The 20,149-nt window shown below is 34.2% G+C and overlaps 1 protein-coding gene across 1 annotated transcript in view; it reads left to right on the plus strand.

Moving 5' to 3' along the window:
* Positions 1 to 20,149, plus strand: part of LOC149807484 (kinesin-like protein KIF2A) — a 95,807-nt gene that overhangs the window by 43,390 nt on the left and 32,268 nt on the right. Inside the window, exons 4-5 of the mRNA XM_089956922.1 lie at positions 676 to 774; positions 16,840 to 16,897. Of these exons, the coding sequence (XP_089813048.1) occupies positions 676 to 774; positions 16,840 to 16,897 (157 nt within the window). The remainder of the gene's footprint in view (positions 1 to 675; positions 775 to 16,839; positions 16,898 to 20,149) is intronic.

A 20,149-nucleotide genomic window follows, 5' to 3' on the forward strand; every position in this document is an offset into this window, starting at 1 on the left:
CTCACAAGTCTGGGAATTTGCATGTGTGATCAGTGTACATATGTAACTGATATTTGCTTCTGTGGCACCCCTTACAATCAGGGATATACCCAGCTGACATTTGCCTCTGAGGCAGTCCTTACCTTCAGGGGCCTACCACCAGAGAATGAAGCTTCTGTGTGGAGGTCAGAACAGGGAGTGCAAGAAGATTTGTTTTTTTCAAACACAAAATTTTGCCTTATATTTGTTGCTTGTTGTACAGTCCTGTATATGCGTAAATGCATTAAAAAACCAGATAATTTTCAGAGCTTCTGTCTATTTGTCCATCAGTGAAATTATCCGTGGTGACTTCATGAGACATACAATGGAACTTACATGATTGCAACCCAGAAAGACCATGTTTTTGAGTTTGTGAAAATTAATGGAAGTCCTGTTATGCTCTTAAGACAAACAAAAAACACCAAGGAAAGACTTTTGAATATTTACATAGGACATTTGATCTGTTTTAATATTCAAAATGGAAAATATATGGCAGACAATAAGTAATAGCATTTACCAAATGAGTATCTTTTTTTAAAGATGGAAGTTATTCTTTTAAGGTTTAAAGTAAATTAAGGCCCAGTTTTTAATTCTTATTCACGTATAGAGACTTAATAGATATACTATTGTTTATTTACTTGCTCACAAAAATGGAAGGAGAGTGATGAAGAGTTTGATGAAATAACTAGTGGCAGTATTAGCCCTACAGAGCATGGTGGACCAGGGCGTGCTGCCTACCCACGAGGCAGAAAACAGGTCTCCATTTTCCTCGTTTCCACAATTAAGCCTGATGTACTATTTATTTTCTGTTTATTACATCCTGCATGCCTAGCTCTTTGTATCAAAGGAACAACAATTCCCTTGCCCAACTAGTCTGGACAACTCAAAAGTATTGCCGGGCAAGTGAAACATTCTGTAAATATAAATGTTTCCATAGAAAAATTTTTTATTAAAATTGTCATATTCTTCACATCATTCTTGTTAGGCTAATTGGTAAAAGTTGGAATTGTTGTTCCTGTGTGTTGTGTATATGTATATATATAAGAATGAATTGCAGTGTGAGAAATGTCACTCTGGACAATTTGATGAAATCGTTGATAATTCAAGTCATATTTAGTAATTCGTAACATCATAACATTCTGCAGTCAGTAATTCCATATATTGCTCACGATATTTGTGTGGAATAAAATGCATTAGATCCAGGAAAGATTGTTCTTCAGGAAATGGGCAAAATATCGCCATTTCAACTTTATTCTGTAGATGTCTTTTCTTGCATTGTGGCCAGCATCTGTGTGTGTGTGTGTGCCATATACATGCATACATATATATGTGTGTACATACATACAGACACTATTCCATGTTGTGTTCTGCCATCAGTTCACTGTTGTTTTATCTATATTGGAAATAAGTGATACATGCAACCTATCACAGTTCTGGCACACATATTTGGTATTTTCAAGGTCAAGGTAAACTTAATGACAAGGGTGTGTGTATTATATCCACAGTCATGGTCCAGTCTTCATGGTCAAGGTTAAAGAAAAGGACCAGTCTCATTTTGTCTGCTCTCAGAGTATCTGCTATGCCAATTTGTAATTTCGAAACTTATCTGCCATGTCAGTTTGCCTACTCCCAGCTTTTCTACCGGACTAGGATTTTTTTATTTTTAAAGTGATATTATTTATAATTTTTGTCTGGTAAACCTTTTTCTTGTAAAATGTGATCTTGTGACACGTAAAAGATCTGATTTCTTTGTTCTGCAGGTATTTATACGTGAATGTTAAATTGTCATTTTTAAATAAAATCTTTTCGGGAAAACTTGATGTTTATTTGGCAAAATTTGCACTTATCTGATCCAAATACATGGCCTTATTCTGTCAAGTTCAAATTCCTATCACATTATACTGTCTGTACTTGACCTGTATGTCGAGTATAGCTGCAGAGTGCATTGACCCAGAGTTGCTGGCTCATTATGTGATGGCAGATCTGGGTTTATGTTGCTTACAGATGGACTCGACTTATAAGTGAGTACATATGGAATCACTTAGAATAATCTTGCAATCACTGTAGCCCTGTTGAAATTTGAATTTAGTTTAGTGTGTACTTGAATACATCCCAAGCATTGTCATCTGTTTTCACATACTAAATGATTATTTCTGGGCTTTCAGATTAGTTCAATCACTTATGTACAGGTGGAGATGCATACATACATACATAATGCATGTGTGTAATGACCTTGAACTCTTCCTACACTGTTCATGCTAGACACAGAAGTATGGGTAAAGACATTTTGTTAGTAAGTTTGTAGATTGTATTAACACTTTGGAATTTGATCTTGCCCAAGGAGTGTATTGGTTAATTTAATATAAGTTTCAATTAACCTTAGTGTTTTTTGTCTCACATATCCAAGATTTGACTTGGTGATCAAGGACACAAGTGTTCAAACCTGTCGCAGACCAGAACCTCGTGGTCAGTAACTTAGAAAATATGGCGATCAATCAACCAATGCTTTACCAACAAGACATGGAAACACAAGGGATTTATACTGTGGATAGTAACTTTGAATCCATCCCAGGGATGAGAAAAGAAAAATTTGTTTATGCAACTGGTATTGCTCCTGGGATACACTGGTCAGTCGTGGAATGACAGATTTAAGTGTAACTGACATTAGCCCCTTGGTCACTGTTAATAAGATAAAGTCATGACTTGGAACTGTTGAGATCCCCACCATATAGTCATGTATATACCATTAACACTTGCTTATGAGTCCAGTTGCACAAATAGCATTGGCAGATCTGGGTCTATGCAGTTTGTTAGAAGTAATAAGTAGAACAAATATAGACCCTGTACTGCAGGTGCATAATACTATGGCAGGTTAGGATCTATGTTTGTAGTTTGACTGGACTTATAAGCAGGTAAAGACGGTACTTATTAGGTGACAAAACAAATGCACACACCCAATTGATAGTTGCTCTTGAGCAGTTCTTACTGTCAGTGACCTATCCAAGAGGTTCAGATAGTAGGAGAAAAAAATGGGACACATTTTTTCAATTACCCAGTTTTGTGCATGTGTAACTGTTATCAGTCCAAACTTTGTTTTTGCAAAAATGAAACTCAAAACATAAAAGTGGTTGCATGTATTTCAGAGAAAGTAAAGTTGATGAGCTGGGAGTAGTCAGTGTCATGTTGACAGAGTGGAAAGTAGGAATAAAAGCAATAACATGTGAAATGAATTTATACATGATAAGTTAGGAGGAGACAAAAATGAGATTCATCCAAGATTAGCCACCCTTCCGGTGGCTAGAGCATCTGCCTCAGATGTGGGAGGTTGTGGGTTTGAAGGCTGGCAGCAGAGTCATACCAAAGACTTATAAAAATGGTACTAACAGCAGCCTCACTAGGCTCTCAGCATTAAGAGGTTAGTGTTAGAACTGTTTGGCCTTGTGTCAGAATAATGTGACTGGGTGGGACATCATGTTACATGACTGTGACATGATGCCCCAGTGCTAGACATCACTGTAAACTGCCACACTGCAGAGATCACAGCAATATGACTGAAATTTTTTTAATGCTACATTAAAAATCCAAATTACATGCACACAAAAGATTAGCCACATTTATTAACTTTCATTGAACTCAAGGAAACCCCACCACTTTTTGTAATAGTACATATGTTTCTTTTCCCCATGCCAGCCAGCTTATCATGTCTGTGCTGTCTGGCATGGACATGCACACTTTAGTTACACATTACACCAATACATGTAGCTGTGATTAGAAGCAACATTTTTTTCCCCCACATGCCCCCAAAATAAAAAAATTATCCAGTACAGCTGTCTGCCCATCATATTTTCTTCACTTTACTCCCATTCTTATTTGATGAATGGCTAGAGCTGAGATAACTAAAAGTATTATCTTCAGGACAGATTAAGCTTTTTCAGTATTTCCTACTCATCCCTGCTTTTTTCCTCTCTATATGACCCTCCTATTTTATAATACATTCTGTGCACAAAAAAATCTATATATCACAACTTTTTTAAAATGTTTAGTTCATCTGGTGAAGATACATAGAGAGCTTATGATATGGCTGTGTCCATTGTCTATCAATGTTTGCTTGTTACCACTCTTGAGCTGGCATTTTTGATCCAGTATTGATCATCTTACATTGCATGGACTGAGCTTATTTTACCATTATTTTACCATTCTGAAAAAAACATTTCTTACCTGATTTTGATCAAACCTTGAATATAGATATACATCAGTAAAATCTGTGTCAAGTTTGATGCTGTTTACGATTCATACAGGTAATCATGCATCTGGTTGATTGACCCTGTTAGCATTCTGTGGTTGTATGTCTGTTCTGATCACAACAGGAATATATTAATATCATCAAGATCTCGGACAGGTTGGATAATGAGCAGGAGACACACATATTTATGAGTGATCTTGCATTTTATTGAGTTTGTTACCATTATGAAAGTTATATGTCTGATCTAATTTTGATCATACATGGAGCATACTTATCAAAATTGTCTGAGTTTTATTATGAGGAAGATCTTTCATTCAGTACAGTTAGAAATAGTTTTCTAAGTGTATATAATTAAAACAATATTTTTTGTTTTTAGAATTCCTTTTCATAGTCTAATATTAAAGCAAGGAACGTAGCCCATGTTAGACTATTGGGAATCATAAGTTTGTGGATACAATATCTTCTGCTTTCAAAAATTATGATCACCAGATACTAAAAAAATCAATTTTAGAATACAGTATGCATAAATTTCAATGATACAGTTTTTAAATTAGTAAAATAATAGACCTTAATGATTAAGATGAATAATTTGTCTTTTAAAACTGAAAAAAATTATAAAATATGAATGTTGTTTGGAAAAAATGTACAATTGCAGGCTAATATAAACTATAGGCATCATTGCAATTAAGGATCAGAATTTCTTTACACTTTGTTTGCAGGTACTTGCGTTTCTTCTAATATTTATTTTACTCCAGTAAGAAAATATTTCATTTAATATTCATGTTTATATTTATAAATTTCTTTGCAAAAAAATATATTCAATAACTCTTTGGCACAATTGAAAATTCTTCAGTATTTTGAGAACAAGTTTTATGTTTGGTGAAATGGTGTTTGACAGTTGGTAGCATTGCCTTGATAAAGTGCATGCAGTTATTTGTCATTATTTTTTATAATGTTTATTTTGTATTATAGCATTTCGTGTATATTCAGTGCCATTGCTCATAAATTCTTTTAAATCTATTAATAATGAGTACCTGAATATGTTTCTCACCTGGAACATGTCTGAATTTATTTACATAAAGAAACTCACGGCATAAAAAAGAGACCAATCTGTTTATTACAATTTAAATATGTGTCAAGGACAGGTATCTCTGTTGACCACAAATTAAAGCTTTATCCGTATTTTCTACCAGAAGTTTGTTTTCCTTTGTTTTGATCACGCTTGTGAAGGTGCTTCACTCTTATTCTTTAGTCATAATTATTGCATACCATAGTAAGAGGAAACTGGTCTCAATTCATAATTATGGCCATCCCACTTTATGAAGTGATTTCAGATATAGTACAGCTGTGGACTCCTTGACCAAAATTAAACCATTATATTTTATTAGATCTATCATATGTTTGATAGTTTGTTGAAAGAAATAAACAAAACAACAAAAATCATAGCATTGTATGTTTAATTCACATTTAAACAATATTATTTGACTAAATTAAATGCACAGAATACCTGGAAGTGAAAGCAAGACTGGAGCTTATTTCTCTGCGCACACATATGCACACATTCATCAACATTTTTATCTTCACAGTATACCATGGTTCAGTACATAACATTCACCCATGTTGTGATGAAGGAAGGCAGTACTAAAAACTGAGGTTGGAAACAAAATAAGGTCTGGAAAACAAATTTGTATGCAGTCAAATTTGCATCATTAGCATTGTAAACATAATGGCTGGTTGAGTTAGTGTTTTTCTGGGCAAATAAATTTCAGTACTCGCTTGACTGGACTCGCCATGGCAGATCCTGATGTTTCATATCACATGTCTTCCCTTTGCACCCCACCTCCCACTTCCCCACCTTGATCTAGGGGCTATCACCCAAGATCATTTGTACATCTCTTATTTGTTCCTTTGCACAGATTCTTCCGTAAAGCTTGGAAAGAAAAAAATGTAATTGCAGTTTTTGTATATTGACTTTTATTTGCTCCCAGGGAATGGGGGCTGGGGCTGAACTATACCCATCTCACAGATGGTTACAACATACGCAGCATTATGTTTGACATTTGGTGAATTCCCACTTGGCAGTTAGAGATGAGATAGGAGTTATGGACAGACAGATAGGGAGATGGAGGATATTTTCACACCCATGCGACAGAGAAATCTACTTGTTTTGCTAACCTTCCTTTTCTTGTCTCAGTCTAGTCATCTCGGACCAGTTGTCTCAATCAAGGTATCCACGCGCTCAGAACTACTTTTAAAAAAAGAAACCCTTGTTGTCTTCTGCTGTGCCTGATGTAGTTGTACTAAAATCAAACAACAACAACAACAGCAACAAATATATAACAAAAACGTAGTAACTTAAGTTAAATCCATCTTTGAGAACACACCATACAAACACAAAGAGAGACAAAGACAAACGCATATGATGTCGAGCTTTTTGGTATTATGCTTTTTCGTTCCACACAGCATGGTCAGTTGTATCCTATATGCAGGCCTAGCTCAATACATTTTTGAATCAGCATCATTAAATGTAGCTAAAGCTACCTAACTAGTTTTAAATACTTTGTGTGAAACAAATTATATACAGTTAGCTACATTTAATGACGCTGACCTGAAAATAACTGTGCTACAGATAGAATACAAATCTCAATGCTGTCTGAAATGAACAATATAACAGAAAACACTTATCCATGCATATATACTATAGACCTATACACTTCATTGCCTCCCTACTCTCATAACAACTACAGAAAACTTAGTAACAGCCAGGAAAGTGTTATATAAAACATGCTTTTTTCTAATTTTGTTAAGTATCACCACTGTGCCCTGGTTGAATCAAAAATATACCTACAGTATTTAATGACAAATAATATACTTACCAGCCAGAAGGAATAATTTATCCGTCAACACATTAATCCATAAGCAAATTTCACTGTAGCATTTGCCATATTTCCGGTACAAAAAAATAAATCTTCAAAGAATCCGTGAACTTGAAAGTTTAGCACCTGGTTATCCGCTAGAGTCTGATTTTGGAGGGTCTGTTATACACGGGGTAATTTTACAATCATTATTAAGGACAATACAAGTATGTCACACACAGTTTCACCTCCTCCAAAGAAAAGAATAGCTATATATGATAGTGACACAGATCTCTAATTACCCATGAATAATCTAAAGAAAGATGTTACTCTTCGTTACAGCTTATACTAAATATAACTACAGTACAGTAGAGCTGACAGCCAATATCATTTTATTATTTACAATATAACTTTTCAAAATTGGAACTGATGAAAATAGAACAGTTTCTTGTAATATTAATTATTTATTGTCATTTTCATATAACATCCATATATTAAATGTGATGATACCACATTAATATGCGACGTTTTATGTTGTTATTTTTCTTTGCTCACACGTATAAATTGTGTACATCGGATGCAACGATCACACCACAGCCCTCATTAACATATTTATATTATTGCGCCACATGTAAACATTGGACGTGAACACTAGTGCAGAATTCTTTTTACTCTAAAGGAAAATACTGGGTGAGAAAAAAAAATATACGTTGGGGTTTGGACCGAGACAAGAAAATCCCAGTCTCGGGTTTATATTATATGTCTCCCCACTTGGGCAAGCCTTGTGGGGAGACAAATAATATAAACCCTTGACTGGGATTTCCTTGTCTCAGCCCAGACCCCAACATAGATTCTATATATCACATAGTCTGTATGCTTCACATATATTAATTATATTGCAGCATATTTTAGGATGTAAAAGAGTTACAATTTAATGTTTATCTTACATTATCACACACTTTACATACAGTGTGTGTAGTGTAATATTATTTATATCATAACATATTAACATATCACATTTTATGATTGTGCTTGGTCAAAATAAGCCCATGAAATTCTTGTGCAGTATTCTCATTACTGATTGGTTAGGACCATGGGAATTTTCATTGCCTTGCCCTATATTTCACAACTATTTACTGTCAACAAATGGATGCTGTATATCCAATAGGTACCATAATAAACATGCAATACATTTCTGTGGTCACAGAAACACACTACAGAGGTGATTTGGCTTCGTTCTGTTGAGTGTGGTATTGACAACAAGCAAGAAGCAATGATTCAGCAGATCTGAGTCTCAGTGCTTCCACAAACGACAATTGAGGCAGAGTCACAACAGCAGATGCTGATGACACAACCGGCCATTGTCCAGAAAATGAACAAAGAAAATACAGGCAAGGATAGCTCAAGATTTATGCCAGTGGGTGATGCTAAAGCATGAAGAAAAAGGAAATTTGCCTTGAAAAGTAGAGCTAATTTCTGATGATGAAATTCAAACTTTGTGGGTATCTGGCCATCTGGTTGATGCAACTGAAAGCCTTATCCACAGTTTTTTTTTTATAATACGGTGCACTTTGGTCTGAGAGGGGATGGCAGAACGCAGAGATATGTATTGGGGAAAATGTACAGGATAAACAAGACTCAAAGGGTCAGACATACTTGGAATTTTCAGAAAGGCAGACTAAAACAAGATTTGGTCTTAACCCTCTGGATGTTGGAATTATTAAACCCAAAAGGTGGCAAAATCCAGAAAATCCGGCTTGCTGCCCTGTAAGTATCTATGGTTCATATGCAGAGAAACATCCTATGGCCTTCTGTGATGCAGACTTACCCTTCTACATCACTACTAACACAAGATATTGACCGTGTACCCCACATCCAGGAAATGCATTGTTTAAATGTCAACCAATAGGAATTAAAAAAACGGAACTCCTTCATGAAGAGAATGTCAGCAAATGCTGGTTTCCCTTCTGACACGAAAATATTATATTCAGAAACTGAATGACCACTGCATTCTTCTGAATCAAAATCCTGCAATCTGGTCGCAAAAAGCATCCAATCAGTTAATAAATACAGCTAAATGAATGCAAATCAGCACTGGCATCTCCTCCGTTCTCAGTAATATGTCTATATTCAGCAGTTTCTGCATCAGTACTACTTCCTTCATAGAAATATCGAACAATTGAAATTATATTTCTTCTGCTGGATCCAATACTGCATCTGTGGTGAATGTTTGTGGTGGAATAAACACACTTTTTGAAGGAAACGTTATGAACAGCAAAATACAAATTCATGTATATGGTGCTTCCACTTAAGCAGAAATAACCAAGTGAACTATGTAACTACACGTAGGAATTTCCAATAGCAATCAGCTTTTGAAATTTTTTCCTGTCCATGGCAAATGGACTTTTGCTTGGAAGGACAGTTCATTTTGACCTGTTATAATCTTTAATAAAGAATATACTTCTCAATGTTATTTGTTATAAAATTGTTGAATACAGCAAAAGTTCTTTTCTGGAGTTATTTTTCACATGCAAGAATTGAAAGGTGCAGGGTCTTAAGTCAGAATGTAATGCTGAAAATTATGTATTCTTACTTCTATTTCTTTCCAACCTAAATAAAAAGCTATGCGATAAAAAGAATCTCAAATGGGTAATGATTTAATATTAAATTTATGCCACAAGTTTAATAATGTCCAGCTTTTGCGAACCTTAGTGATCCTCTAATTACAACACCCTCATCCCTCCTGTAGTGCTGGGATAATGAATGATGGACTGGCAACATGTGGTAGATACATTACGCCCTAGAGTTCATTTTAATTCTGCCCTGAATTTCACCAAACTTAGCAATTGACTGTTGTGACAAGTTGCAAGAGTGACAGTTTTTTCAAGCATTTATTGGGACATCACACTTGTATTCAGATGTTGTTGACAGCGATATATACATGGCTATAAACAGAATGGGTGTGTATGGGTTTTGGGATATCAAAACTGAAGTGAGCTGAATTTGCTTTTATGTTGTCTTCAGAAGATGTTAAGCTTGTATGCTTTTATTGTATTTTCCAAATGGACAGTTGAAAACAAAGGAATTTTCAGTTGTACTATATCAAAGTCACTCAGCTATTGAGTATTTTAATATGGCACATTTACTTGTGTTATGTCTTGGGTTACAGAAACAGTAGGTATTTTGTTATTTTCTTTGAAATTCAGACTGTGAACATGCCAAGTCTCACTAAACAAAATGAAAGCCAGCTGGAATAGGAACATTATTCAAGGGCCTGTTTTGCTTCTGTTGAACATAGCAGGTTGACTACTTTCATTCTGTGCTTCAGCTGGTTTTACAGTTCTCTGCACTGACCATTTAAGTGTAAAATAGTGATTTATGAGAAATGTATTTTTACACTAATATTACTGACAGATTTTTCATGCTCTAATTGTGTGCTTGGCATTCAGTTGTTATCCAGTCTTAAGGGCCATTTGTCAAAATGGCTCATTGTGTACCCAAGCTATAGAAATTCATATACTTCCCATTGGGTTGTGAGATTAAAAGTTCCATCTAAAACGGTCATTTATGATTAATCCTTATAAAACATTGTCATTGCCTGAAGCAAAGTAGATTCAATTTAGGCCAACAAAGACCTTGATTTAAAGGGTGCATTGAAAATGAAGACTACGTCCCATGTAACATATCATATTTTTCTTGCTTTCTTTTCAAAATCACAATTTAGGAAAGATTTCTTTACAGTGTTAATTGTACAAAAACTTTACTTGTACCTGTTTCCTTTTAATAGTTCATCACATCAGAACACTATGTATACTGATGGAATGTGTTTCATCTGTGATGGTGAGATATAGAAGTAACTTTTTTGGCAGCAATGGTGGGCATCAATTGTCAATAATTGTACAGTTTTGTGTTAAAGATTTGAAAAGCATAAATCGTGTAAATGTTTTGCAGCATTATACTTGCTTATAAGACGAGTCCAACTGCAAACTTCACAGACTGAGATCTGGGTCTGTGCAGTTTGTTAGGAGTAAGCAGTAGAACAAACAATATAGACCCTGATCAGCAGGCATATTATGTTATAGCAGATCAGAATCATTTGTTGTTTGAAGTTTGACTTGATGTATAAGCGAGTACATACAGTATACGTCTAAGAGTTCCTGTCTTGCCTGTCTTACCTACTAAGTAAGCATCATTAGTAAATATTGTGGTATTAAAGTCTTTTTGTTTAACGGAAACATTTATACCATATTCCAGTTTTGTCTGTCTGTCCTACTTAAACAGAAATGAAGTTTTATCATTGTGAACAATGTTAAAGAATTTTGTTTTAATAGGTTTGAAACTCACATGTATCTTGAATCAGTTGCTTTATTCAAATCAAGATTTAGGATAATAATACCATTTGTCAAAATTTACGATAATATTACCAAAATCTAGAAATTGCTGTTTAACAAGTACCGATAAGTTTCATGAAGATATTTGGATTTACAATGATACTTTTTGGTAACCAAGGAATCATCAAATCTAGCAAAAGTTCTTTCTTAAGCCATTTTTTAAATATTTTGTCTTGAAGACAAAGGGAATACATGGCCTGAAACTACAACATCGATAAAATGTGACATGTAGTTGTATGTAAAATTGAAATATAGAATGTTAAGAAATTATGCATAATCTTCCTCTGCTTTTTGTATTGAAATAAATAAGGAAAGCTAATCTCATAATTTCTGAAAGTTTGTCGGTGTAGCTTTATTTTATGTATTAAATTAAGTATCATTATATGTTAATTGTGCAAGGGAGATAATAAAACAAGGGAGAAAATAGAGGATATTACTTAAAATGAGTAAATAGGAGTAAAAATTATTTTCACCCACGGATGAAATATATCAGTTATTCACTCACAGGAAGCAAATTTTCATTCTGTTTTATGCTCATGTATTGGCTGGCAAGATTTATAGTATAACAGGTTGAAGAAGCATTTTCTTCCTGGATCCTTCGCTATGTCAGCAGTTTACAGTTTATGTTGTGCTGTGTTTTGTGATTATTTGCACAGAAAATATAAACAGTAGCTTAATTCTCCTTAACAATTTAAAGTAAAATAGCTCATTAAGAAAAAAAAGAAAATAAGTTGTGTATTGTTGTATTTGAACTCAATCATTAACTTCTCGACTACACAAGTGTCTAAGAATAACTTAAAATTTTATGGTTATAATGTTATCGGTGACTATTGAAGGCCAGTGAAAAATTATATTTTTATCTAGATTTTTTACTCTCAGAAAATCCAGTAATTCACTGCCTAGCATACAATAAACATCATTATTATAAGAGCTTGAATACTGTAATTAATAAAACAGCAGCTACCACACTGCAATTGAAATGAAAACAACTAAAATAGAATACAACGGTGATCAATATTGTCATGGTCATAATGATTACGTGGTTAGAATCTTTCTTTTATATTATTTTTAGTGGTATGTGACATTTTAATCTGCTTGCATATCATCCTAATTTTAGCATAATTTAAATTATTCTTCTAGTGCAAGGGGCTTCTGTGTGTACATGTTTGAGTCTCTGATTATACACAGCAAATTAAAGAAACCTCTGCTTTGCAATTTAATGAAAAGAAAGGATGTTTAAAGATATGAATAAATTAGAAGTTGGGCTGCGTAATAGAAGGATCTCTATTGTATGGAGTTTAAAAAAAACAATATCAATTTTTAATATAACATACTCGTATAATAAAAATATACAGATCAGTTTATAATAACCCATTAGAATAGCACTTTGTCTGGTAGCCATTCTGTTAAATGGTTGGTTACACATACCTAGCAGCTGTTTTATATTTATATGCCTCTGTGTGTAAGTTATGTTTTCTATACCAAGTACAACCTGTATCAGATTCTAATAAAATTATTTACTGGACATGAATTGCTTTTTGCAATTTCTGTGCCTTGTTAATGTAAATGTCAACTGTATTTGTGTCTTATCTCGTGTAGGATTTTGTGTACCCTTTGAGGTTTAATAATCACTGTGATCATCCCCAGTGAACTCAGAAAGAGTGATTGGTTGTCTCAGGGTTTATGGATGATTAATTTTGTTTATATTCAACATTGGCATTTTGTGACCATACAAGTAATACCTCATTTTCTAGTAAGGTGAAAGCATTCTGACTTTTTTCCTCTATAATTACCAGGTAGCTTCAGTATTTACCACTTGCTGTTTAATACATTTTAGAAGAATTCTGCTCACTGGGTTGTTGTTCAATTATTTATTGTAAATATTTCTTTTAGGCCTAGCATAATTTGAGTTTAATTCATCCAGCTTTAGGGAAATTGCATGCATATATATAGTTTACATACATGTATACATGTATATAGTTTACATACATACATACATACACATGCACAAATATAGGTATCAGTCAGTCATGCCTTTCAATCTCTATATCATTGTGTCCATCTTTCAGTCGGATTTCTTTTTAATTTGAACTCAGTCTAATACTGTTGAGATGGATGATTGCTTCACATCTAAGCATGGAGTATGCTAATTTCGGGAAGATATGTCAGTTATTTTCAGTTACCCTATATGGACTCAAGTCTATTAAGAAAGGACACCTGTTTGGCAGAAGTGACACACTGAAATATTGGTGTAGTACTAAATTATTGTTTCATGTTTATGTAGCTGGAGCATGCTGTTCATTTTGGGTTTCATTTGTTTTAAAAATCTCTTTGGCTAAAAAAGTATCAATCACAGATTGGTGCAGAATTAAATTGGTTCATACGTTTTTTCATACACACTAGTACGGCTGGCAGATATATGTATTTACAAGACCACATGCTATTGATCTATCATGCAATTAATGATTTCAGAACTTTTATCTCATGATCCACAAACAGTGGAAAATGAGATGAGAACAATATATGTTGTTCAGTGAGTACTTAATTGTAGTCCCATGAAATGGTCCATTTGTAACTTTATTGCACTTCACTTTGAAAAACTCCAGTTTATTAGCCTGTCAGATTCCAGAGACATTTAACTTGCTTTCTTTTTTGTTGCCCTGGGCAAGTAGATAAAAGTTAAAACCCTTTGTTCTGTTTTCATAAATCATATGTATTCATTGAGTCATACATTTTTTGTGAAATTTTTTACTCAGGATGGCAAAAGTTGGGACTGTCTTATTTTCAGATGGGTTGCCTTAATAAAAAGATGGTCTGTCTCTTAGAACACATAAATAGAGCAAATTCATTTTTTCACTGTTGTGATATCTATGATGGTTGCACATATATCAGTTTATACTTACCATCTGTCTTTGCACAGTAAATTGAAGTTCTCATCCTTAAAACTTCTTCCCCAAGACAAGATGATTGGTTTGGTTTGTTACTTTGCAGCACAGTTACACAGGTGTTGATGAGATCATTGGTTTTGTTTGGTCCTTTCCGGCAGAGCAACACAAGTATAGATGAGGTGATTGGTTTGTTTTTATGCTTTTCGGCACAGCAACACAAGTATAGATGAGATCAAGCAGCTCCGATGAATATTCAGAACATACCCTTGATGGGGTATCTTGCTAAGATCTGTTAAACTATTTCACGTTTTCATTTTCCTATGAATAGCCTTATCCCCTGTTTATGGATCGTACTAAACAAATGTAATTTATCAATATACAAGTGTATTTCAGACTAGTTTGTCTTTATTTAACCAAAAGCACAAATTTTGTGCCTGTTTTTTAAAATTAAAACAACTCCCACCCAACCCATTTTTGGTACATGCATCATTTTCTTCAGCTGTCTTGGTTGGACTATAATACCTTTGAGTTCTATGGACTCCACAACCATCGTGTTTTATTTATATATATATATATATATATATATATATATATATATATATATATATATATATATAATTCTGGATTATATTTGGCTGTGTAGGACATGAATTGCTGGATTTTAGAAGTAAAATAAAAGTGATAATTCACTGGAGTGAATAACAAGAAATAATTTCACTGCCATGTGAATAACAAGCATGAAATTCAAAGTTTTTCTTAGATGGTTACGTGACCATGTGGTAAAATGGGTGCTTAGTATTAAAGCCAACTCCAGTTCAAATTCAGTAAGGCACTAATAATTTTGCCTTTTTACTTTGAATTCAGAAGGAGATTTATGTAACTTTTTATATTTCATATGTGAATAATCACAAAACACAGCAGAACATAAACAATAAACTGCAGACATTGCATGGGATTCAGTACTGTATATCTGTTTATATTCACTGCATTGTGTCATTGTCTTTTTTGTGTGTTTCAATTTTCAGTTTTAATAATGGAACATGTCCATATTATTTTTTTATTTGACTATAAAATCCCCATTATGTCTGGTAGATCAGCAAGAAACTAACCGTCACAAGTTACCTTTGTCAATAGGAGTCCCAAAACATTTTTGCAGTGTTTTGATACGCATGAAGAAAGGTAGTTTTGACAGTGTATGCAATAGGTGAACAGTTGATATTTGTCTTGACTTGCTACAAAATCAATTGTGACATGCATGCAATGTTTATGGACAGATTGCAATGGAAGACAACTTCATCTGTCCATCCCATCTTCGCTAGCCAAGGTTCCAATAACCCTATCTACACCTTGGCATATTGAGCAGATATTTCTGTGCTTCAGGTCTGTGAATTTCATTGGATGTGGCGGTAAGCCACCACATACAATCAAAATTAAGTTGTTAAAATTTTATGGACTGATAGATAAGCAATTTTCCAGTGCCAGTCTGTGTTGCACAAATACCTTACACTCAAATATGCCTGTAATGGCTTCGCTCTTGTACATAGTCATACTTTTGATGTTAAAGTTACAGAGTAACCTATTTTGCCACCACTGTTTTTGGCTGATGTACAATGCACCATGCAATTGGTTAATTGCCATTACATACTAAGGGAGACAACACATGAAATCCAATAGATGTCGTTAGAACAAAGCACCAATATAGCTGTTCGATCTGCCAAGGTATAGATAGGGTTATCAGAAACTTGGCTAGTGAAGATGTTTTCTATCCATTAGGTTATAGTTTGCATTTTAGGTCAGTTTCTCAGACTGTTGCACAGTTACATAAGTTGGAATTTAGATGTGTCATGCAGAGTACAATACTTTTCAATAAAAAATTTGGTACCTATCCACTTACATGTATATTGTATTGGCCATTGATTCCTACATGTATATTCTATGGGTCATTGATTTTGAGTAACCTTTGCCTTGAGCTCATTTTCTGAGGCACTACTACATATGGAATCTTCAATTAGTATGTAATTGTGTTATAAGTGTACTACAGCCATCACTGAAACCTGTATTTGATGGTTCACTGATTTATGATTATATTATATTAGCTTAGTTTCTCATGGTTAGGGTTTGCATAAATTTATATCATTGTTAAGATATTTGTTCATTGAATCACATGCTGTAAGATGACATTTTAGACTTTGTTGAAAAGTCTGCAAAGATAGATGCCCCATATTAAATAATGAATTTTCAGTATTCCTAGTTTGCAGGTCAGCCATACTGCCATGGATGTTGTTTTGTTTTTTGTCGCATTGGTTTACAGTGTACATGGTCACAAGATGAGGTTCATGAAGAAAATTTGGCATGTTATTAAAAGTTATGATTTATAATCATTTGACAATCAGTTTGAATGATGTCATGTTTTACAAATGCAGTATTTTTCTTTTTATTATTAGAGTAACAGACAACCTGAGAGCAATGGAGGTGGTGATATTACACCAAGACCCGTCAGAGGTAAAACATTTTTTTCACAGGTCAGTGAATATTATGCATACAAATTGCAACTGATTTGTGAGTATTCATGTACATTACATTATATTACATGATAGACAACAAAAAAACTTGGCTCCAAGTTATAAAATCACTCACCTAAAACTTCCGACATCTGATTGGTCCAGACACATAAATCAGATATTCATATTGTCTGATTTTGAGCATATTTTTATAAAACCTTCAGGCCATAATTTGTGTGAAAGAATTTAGAAGAATGTGAGTTGTTGATAAAGGTATAGGAGCCATTCATCCTTGATGTATACTGTATTTCCCTTTTTCTTAATTGAGAAGTTGTGTGAAATTTAACCATTGTTGCAGTTTTATGCCTGTGGCAAATCCTTCTATATTTGCAATGGAATAATCAATGGCTTCCTTGTACGGAACTGTTTTTTTTTTAAAAAGTTGATTCAGTGCATAATGCTGTTTAAAATTAAGATCAATGTTCTGTCCATCTGTTTGCACTATTGAATTAGATCAATGATCTGTCCATCTGTTTGCACTATTGAATAAGATAGGCACTTGCCATTTTAGCACTACTGGTTACAAACCAAAAGAACTTGGGGGCCCTGAGTGGCCAATTGGTCTAAAACGCTCACTGTTACGGATCACTGCCATCTCACCTCTGTCTGCATGGGTTAAAGTCTCGCATTCGGCAAATGTGGGTATGTGAGAAAGCTTGCCATTAAGTTCTTGTGGGTCGGCGGTTCTTTCGGGGATTTTCCCAGGTTTCCTCCACCATTTATACTGGTCTCCGTGTTGGTGTTAAACCCTAGAACAACAACCAACAAACTTGTTGGATGGCCTGCAGTCCATCATCCGATGTCCATCCATCCATCCATTAGCTTATGTTTGTAATCACTACTGTGCATAAACTACATGGAAGATTGTCAAGGAACTTCATGCACATTCATGTGAAGGTCTAGTGGGTCCTGAATCAAATTGGTGCTGCCCAGACATTCAGTATAACTTTTGCAGGAGCCATCTAGAAAATCTATTTACTATTTCTGAATGGATGATTATATCGACATGGGGTATTCATTAAAAGACAAGATATCTAGTTAGTACTAAATGAAAATTTTGTATGTCTGATACCATAGCAACCATTTTGAAAATCTTGGTATTGCTACTTCTGAATGGAAAATGATATCTACATTCCATTTTCACCCAAAACCTTTAGATTGAACTGAGTGAAAATGGTTCCACTTTGGATCCAATATCGTTGCCATAGTGGCCATCTTGAAAATCTTGTTTCTGCTACTTCAGAATAGATGATCATATCATTGTAAGGTATTCACTAAAAGACTTCATGTTTGGTTGGTCCTAAATGACAATGGTTCCAATCTTAAATACAGTACGGCCATCACAGCAACTGAAAATCTTATTATTGCCACTCCTCTTGAATGGAAGGTAATGTCAGCTTGGGGTTTTCATTGGAAGACTTCGTATTGTGTCCACTGTTGTGATATTCCATATGGCTGCCACAGTGTTTATCTTGAAAAATCTTACTGCTACTCCTGCTTGGAAAGTCATATCAATATTGGGTTTTCACCAGAAGACGTTCTTATCATGGTACTAGATGAAAATGGTTCTTATACGGTTTCCAGTATGGCTTCCATGTCAGCCATCTTGAAATTTTTGGGTTTTTTGGGCTGCTGCTCCTTCTAAATGGAAGGTCTTATCAACACGGGGTTTGCACCAGAAGACTAATTATGATATTTAGTTGGTCCTGAATGAAATTGTTGTTGATCTGACTGCAAATAAGGCTGCTACAATGAACATATTGAAAATCTTGCAGTAATTCTCCAGAATGTGTGGGCATATATGTACGTGGGGTTTTCACTAAAACTCTTGTAATGGTGTTTGGTTAGTTTTTTATGAAAATGGTGCCAATATTATATATAATTTTTGCTACAGTAGCTATTTTTGAAAATCTGTTTGCTAAGAGTATCAGAGATGGTTTTAACACTAAACATTTAATGAAGAATTGGTGGTTTGCTTGAATTTTTGACAATCCTTTTTGGACACTGGAGCATCAGTCCCTTGAAATATTTTTCTCATATGTTCTGGCAGACATTTTAGTTAAGTTAATTGTGATTCATGCTGCAGCACTACAGAATATTTTTTTCTCACATGATATGCTAATTGCCCTGAAACATTTATTGTCCAAAAGTTGATGAGCCCATTGGGGAAGTTGCTTATTGAGTATAAGGGGTTCATGTAAGATTCACAATGGTCATGCAGATAAGGCTACACCATTTACCAAAATGTCCAAACATTTGCACAGTTTACAGTAACCAAAATGATGCTATCAAATTGAAATGACTTGAAACTCAATTTTTCCCTCTATCTGCTAGGCTTACTAAGTAGCTGACAGCTGTTATAATGTGCATATCATATTTCACTCAGCTTGCTTGTTTCTTTTGAAGTGCATCATTTACCTCTTCTTGTGTCTCGATTCAGTTTTTAAGACTGGTCTTTGTTGTATATATAAGTCACTTTTAGTAAAACATCAATAGGATTATAGTGATATTGTTACCTATGTAACTATGTAACTATGAGATGAAAAACTCAATTATGAGACCAGATAATGCAGTTGTTTGTACCTGGATATGTGCATGGGATGCTTTCTTTGGCTTTACAATGACTTAGAAATTATTCACTGCTATACAAACTTGAAAGGGTATTTCTTTACAAAAAAAGTTAACTAATCAAAGGTTCTCGTAACATGTTTTTTAATGGTAAATAATGTTGTTTATATTTTTTTCTTTTAAATCAGCATTATCTGTAAATCAGTCTGATATATACTGTTGTGAAATGTGTTATTACCAATTTTCGTCAACTTGTGCATTTTTCCAGGCAATGCCACATTGAGTGTGAAAATTGTTCAGACATACTTTAATAAAAGAATTAACATAAAATATTGTGAACATTAATCCCATACAGTTCTCCTAACCAAGGATGTGGAAATGTATCATTTAATTGGAATGGATAGTTCCTGCATCAAAGATAGACACGTGCATGTTCATTTACACATTTACCAATTTGTTAATTTTAGAAAGGCAGTAAGTTAAACCAAGTTGTTTATATGTAGAAAAAAGTTGCAGCCTTGCTAATGGATAGGGATGTCTTATGTTTCGAACATTGCCCTCAGAAGCTCTGTTTGGCTTATCCCTGAACATATCCCTGAACTTGAGGATATGACAAAAATTATAT

The sequence above is a fragment of the Sinohyriopsis cumingii genome, chromosome 1 (assembly GCF_028554795.1).
Source record: "Sinohyriopsis cumingii isolate HCF-2022 chromosome 1, ASM2855479v2, whole genome shotgun sequence".
NCBI lineage: Eukaryota > Metazoa > Mollusca > Bivalvia > Unionida > Unionidae > Sinohyriopsis > Sinohyriopsis cumingii.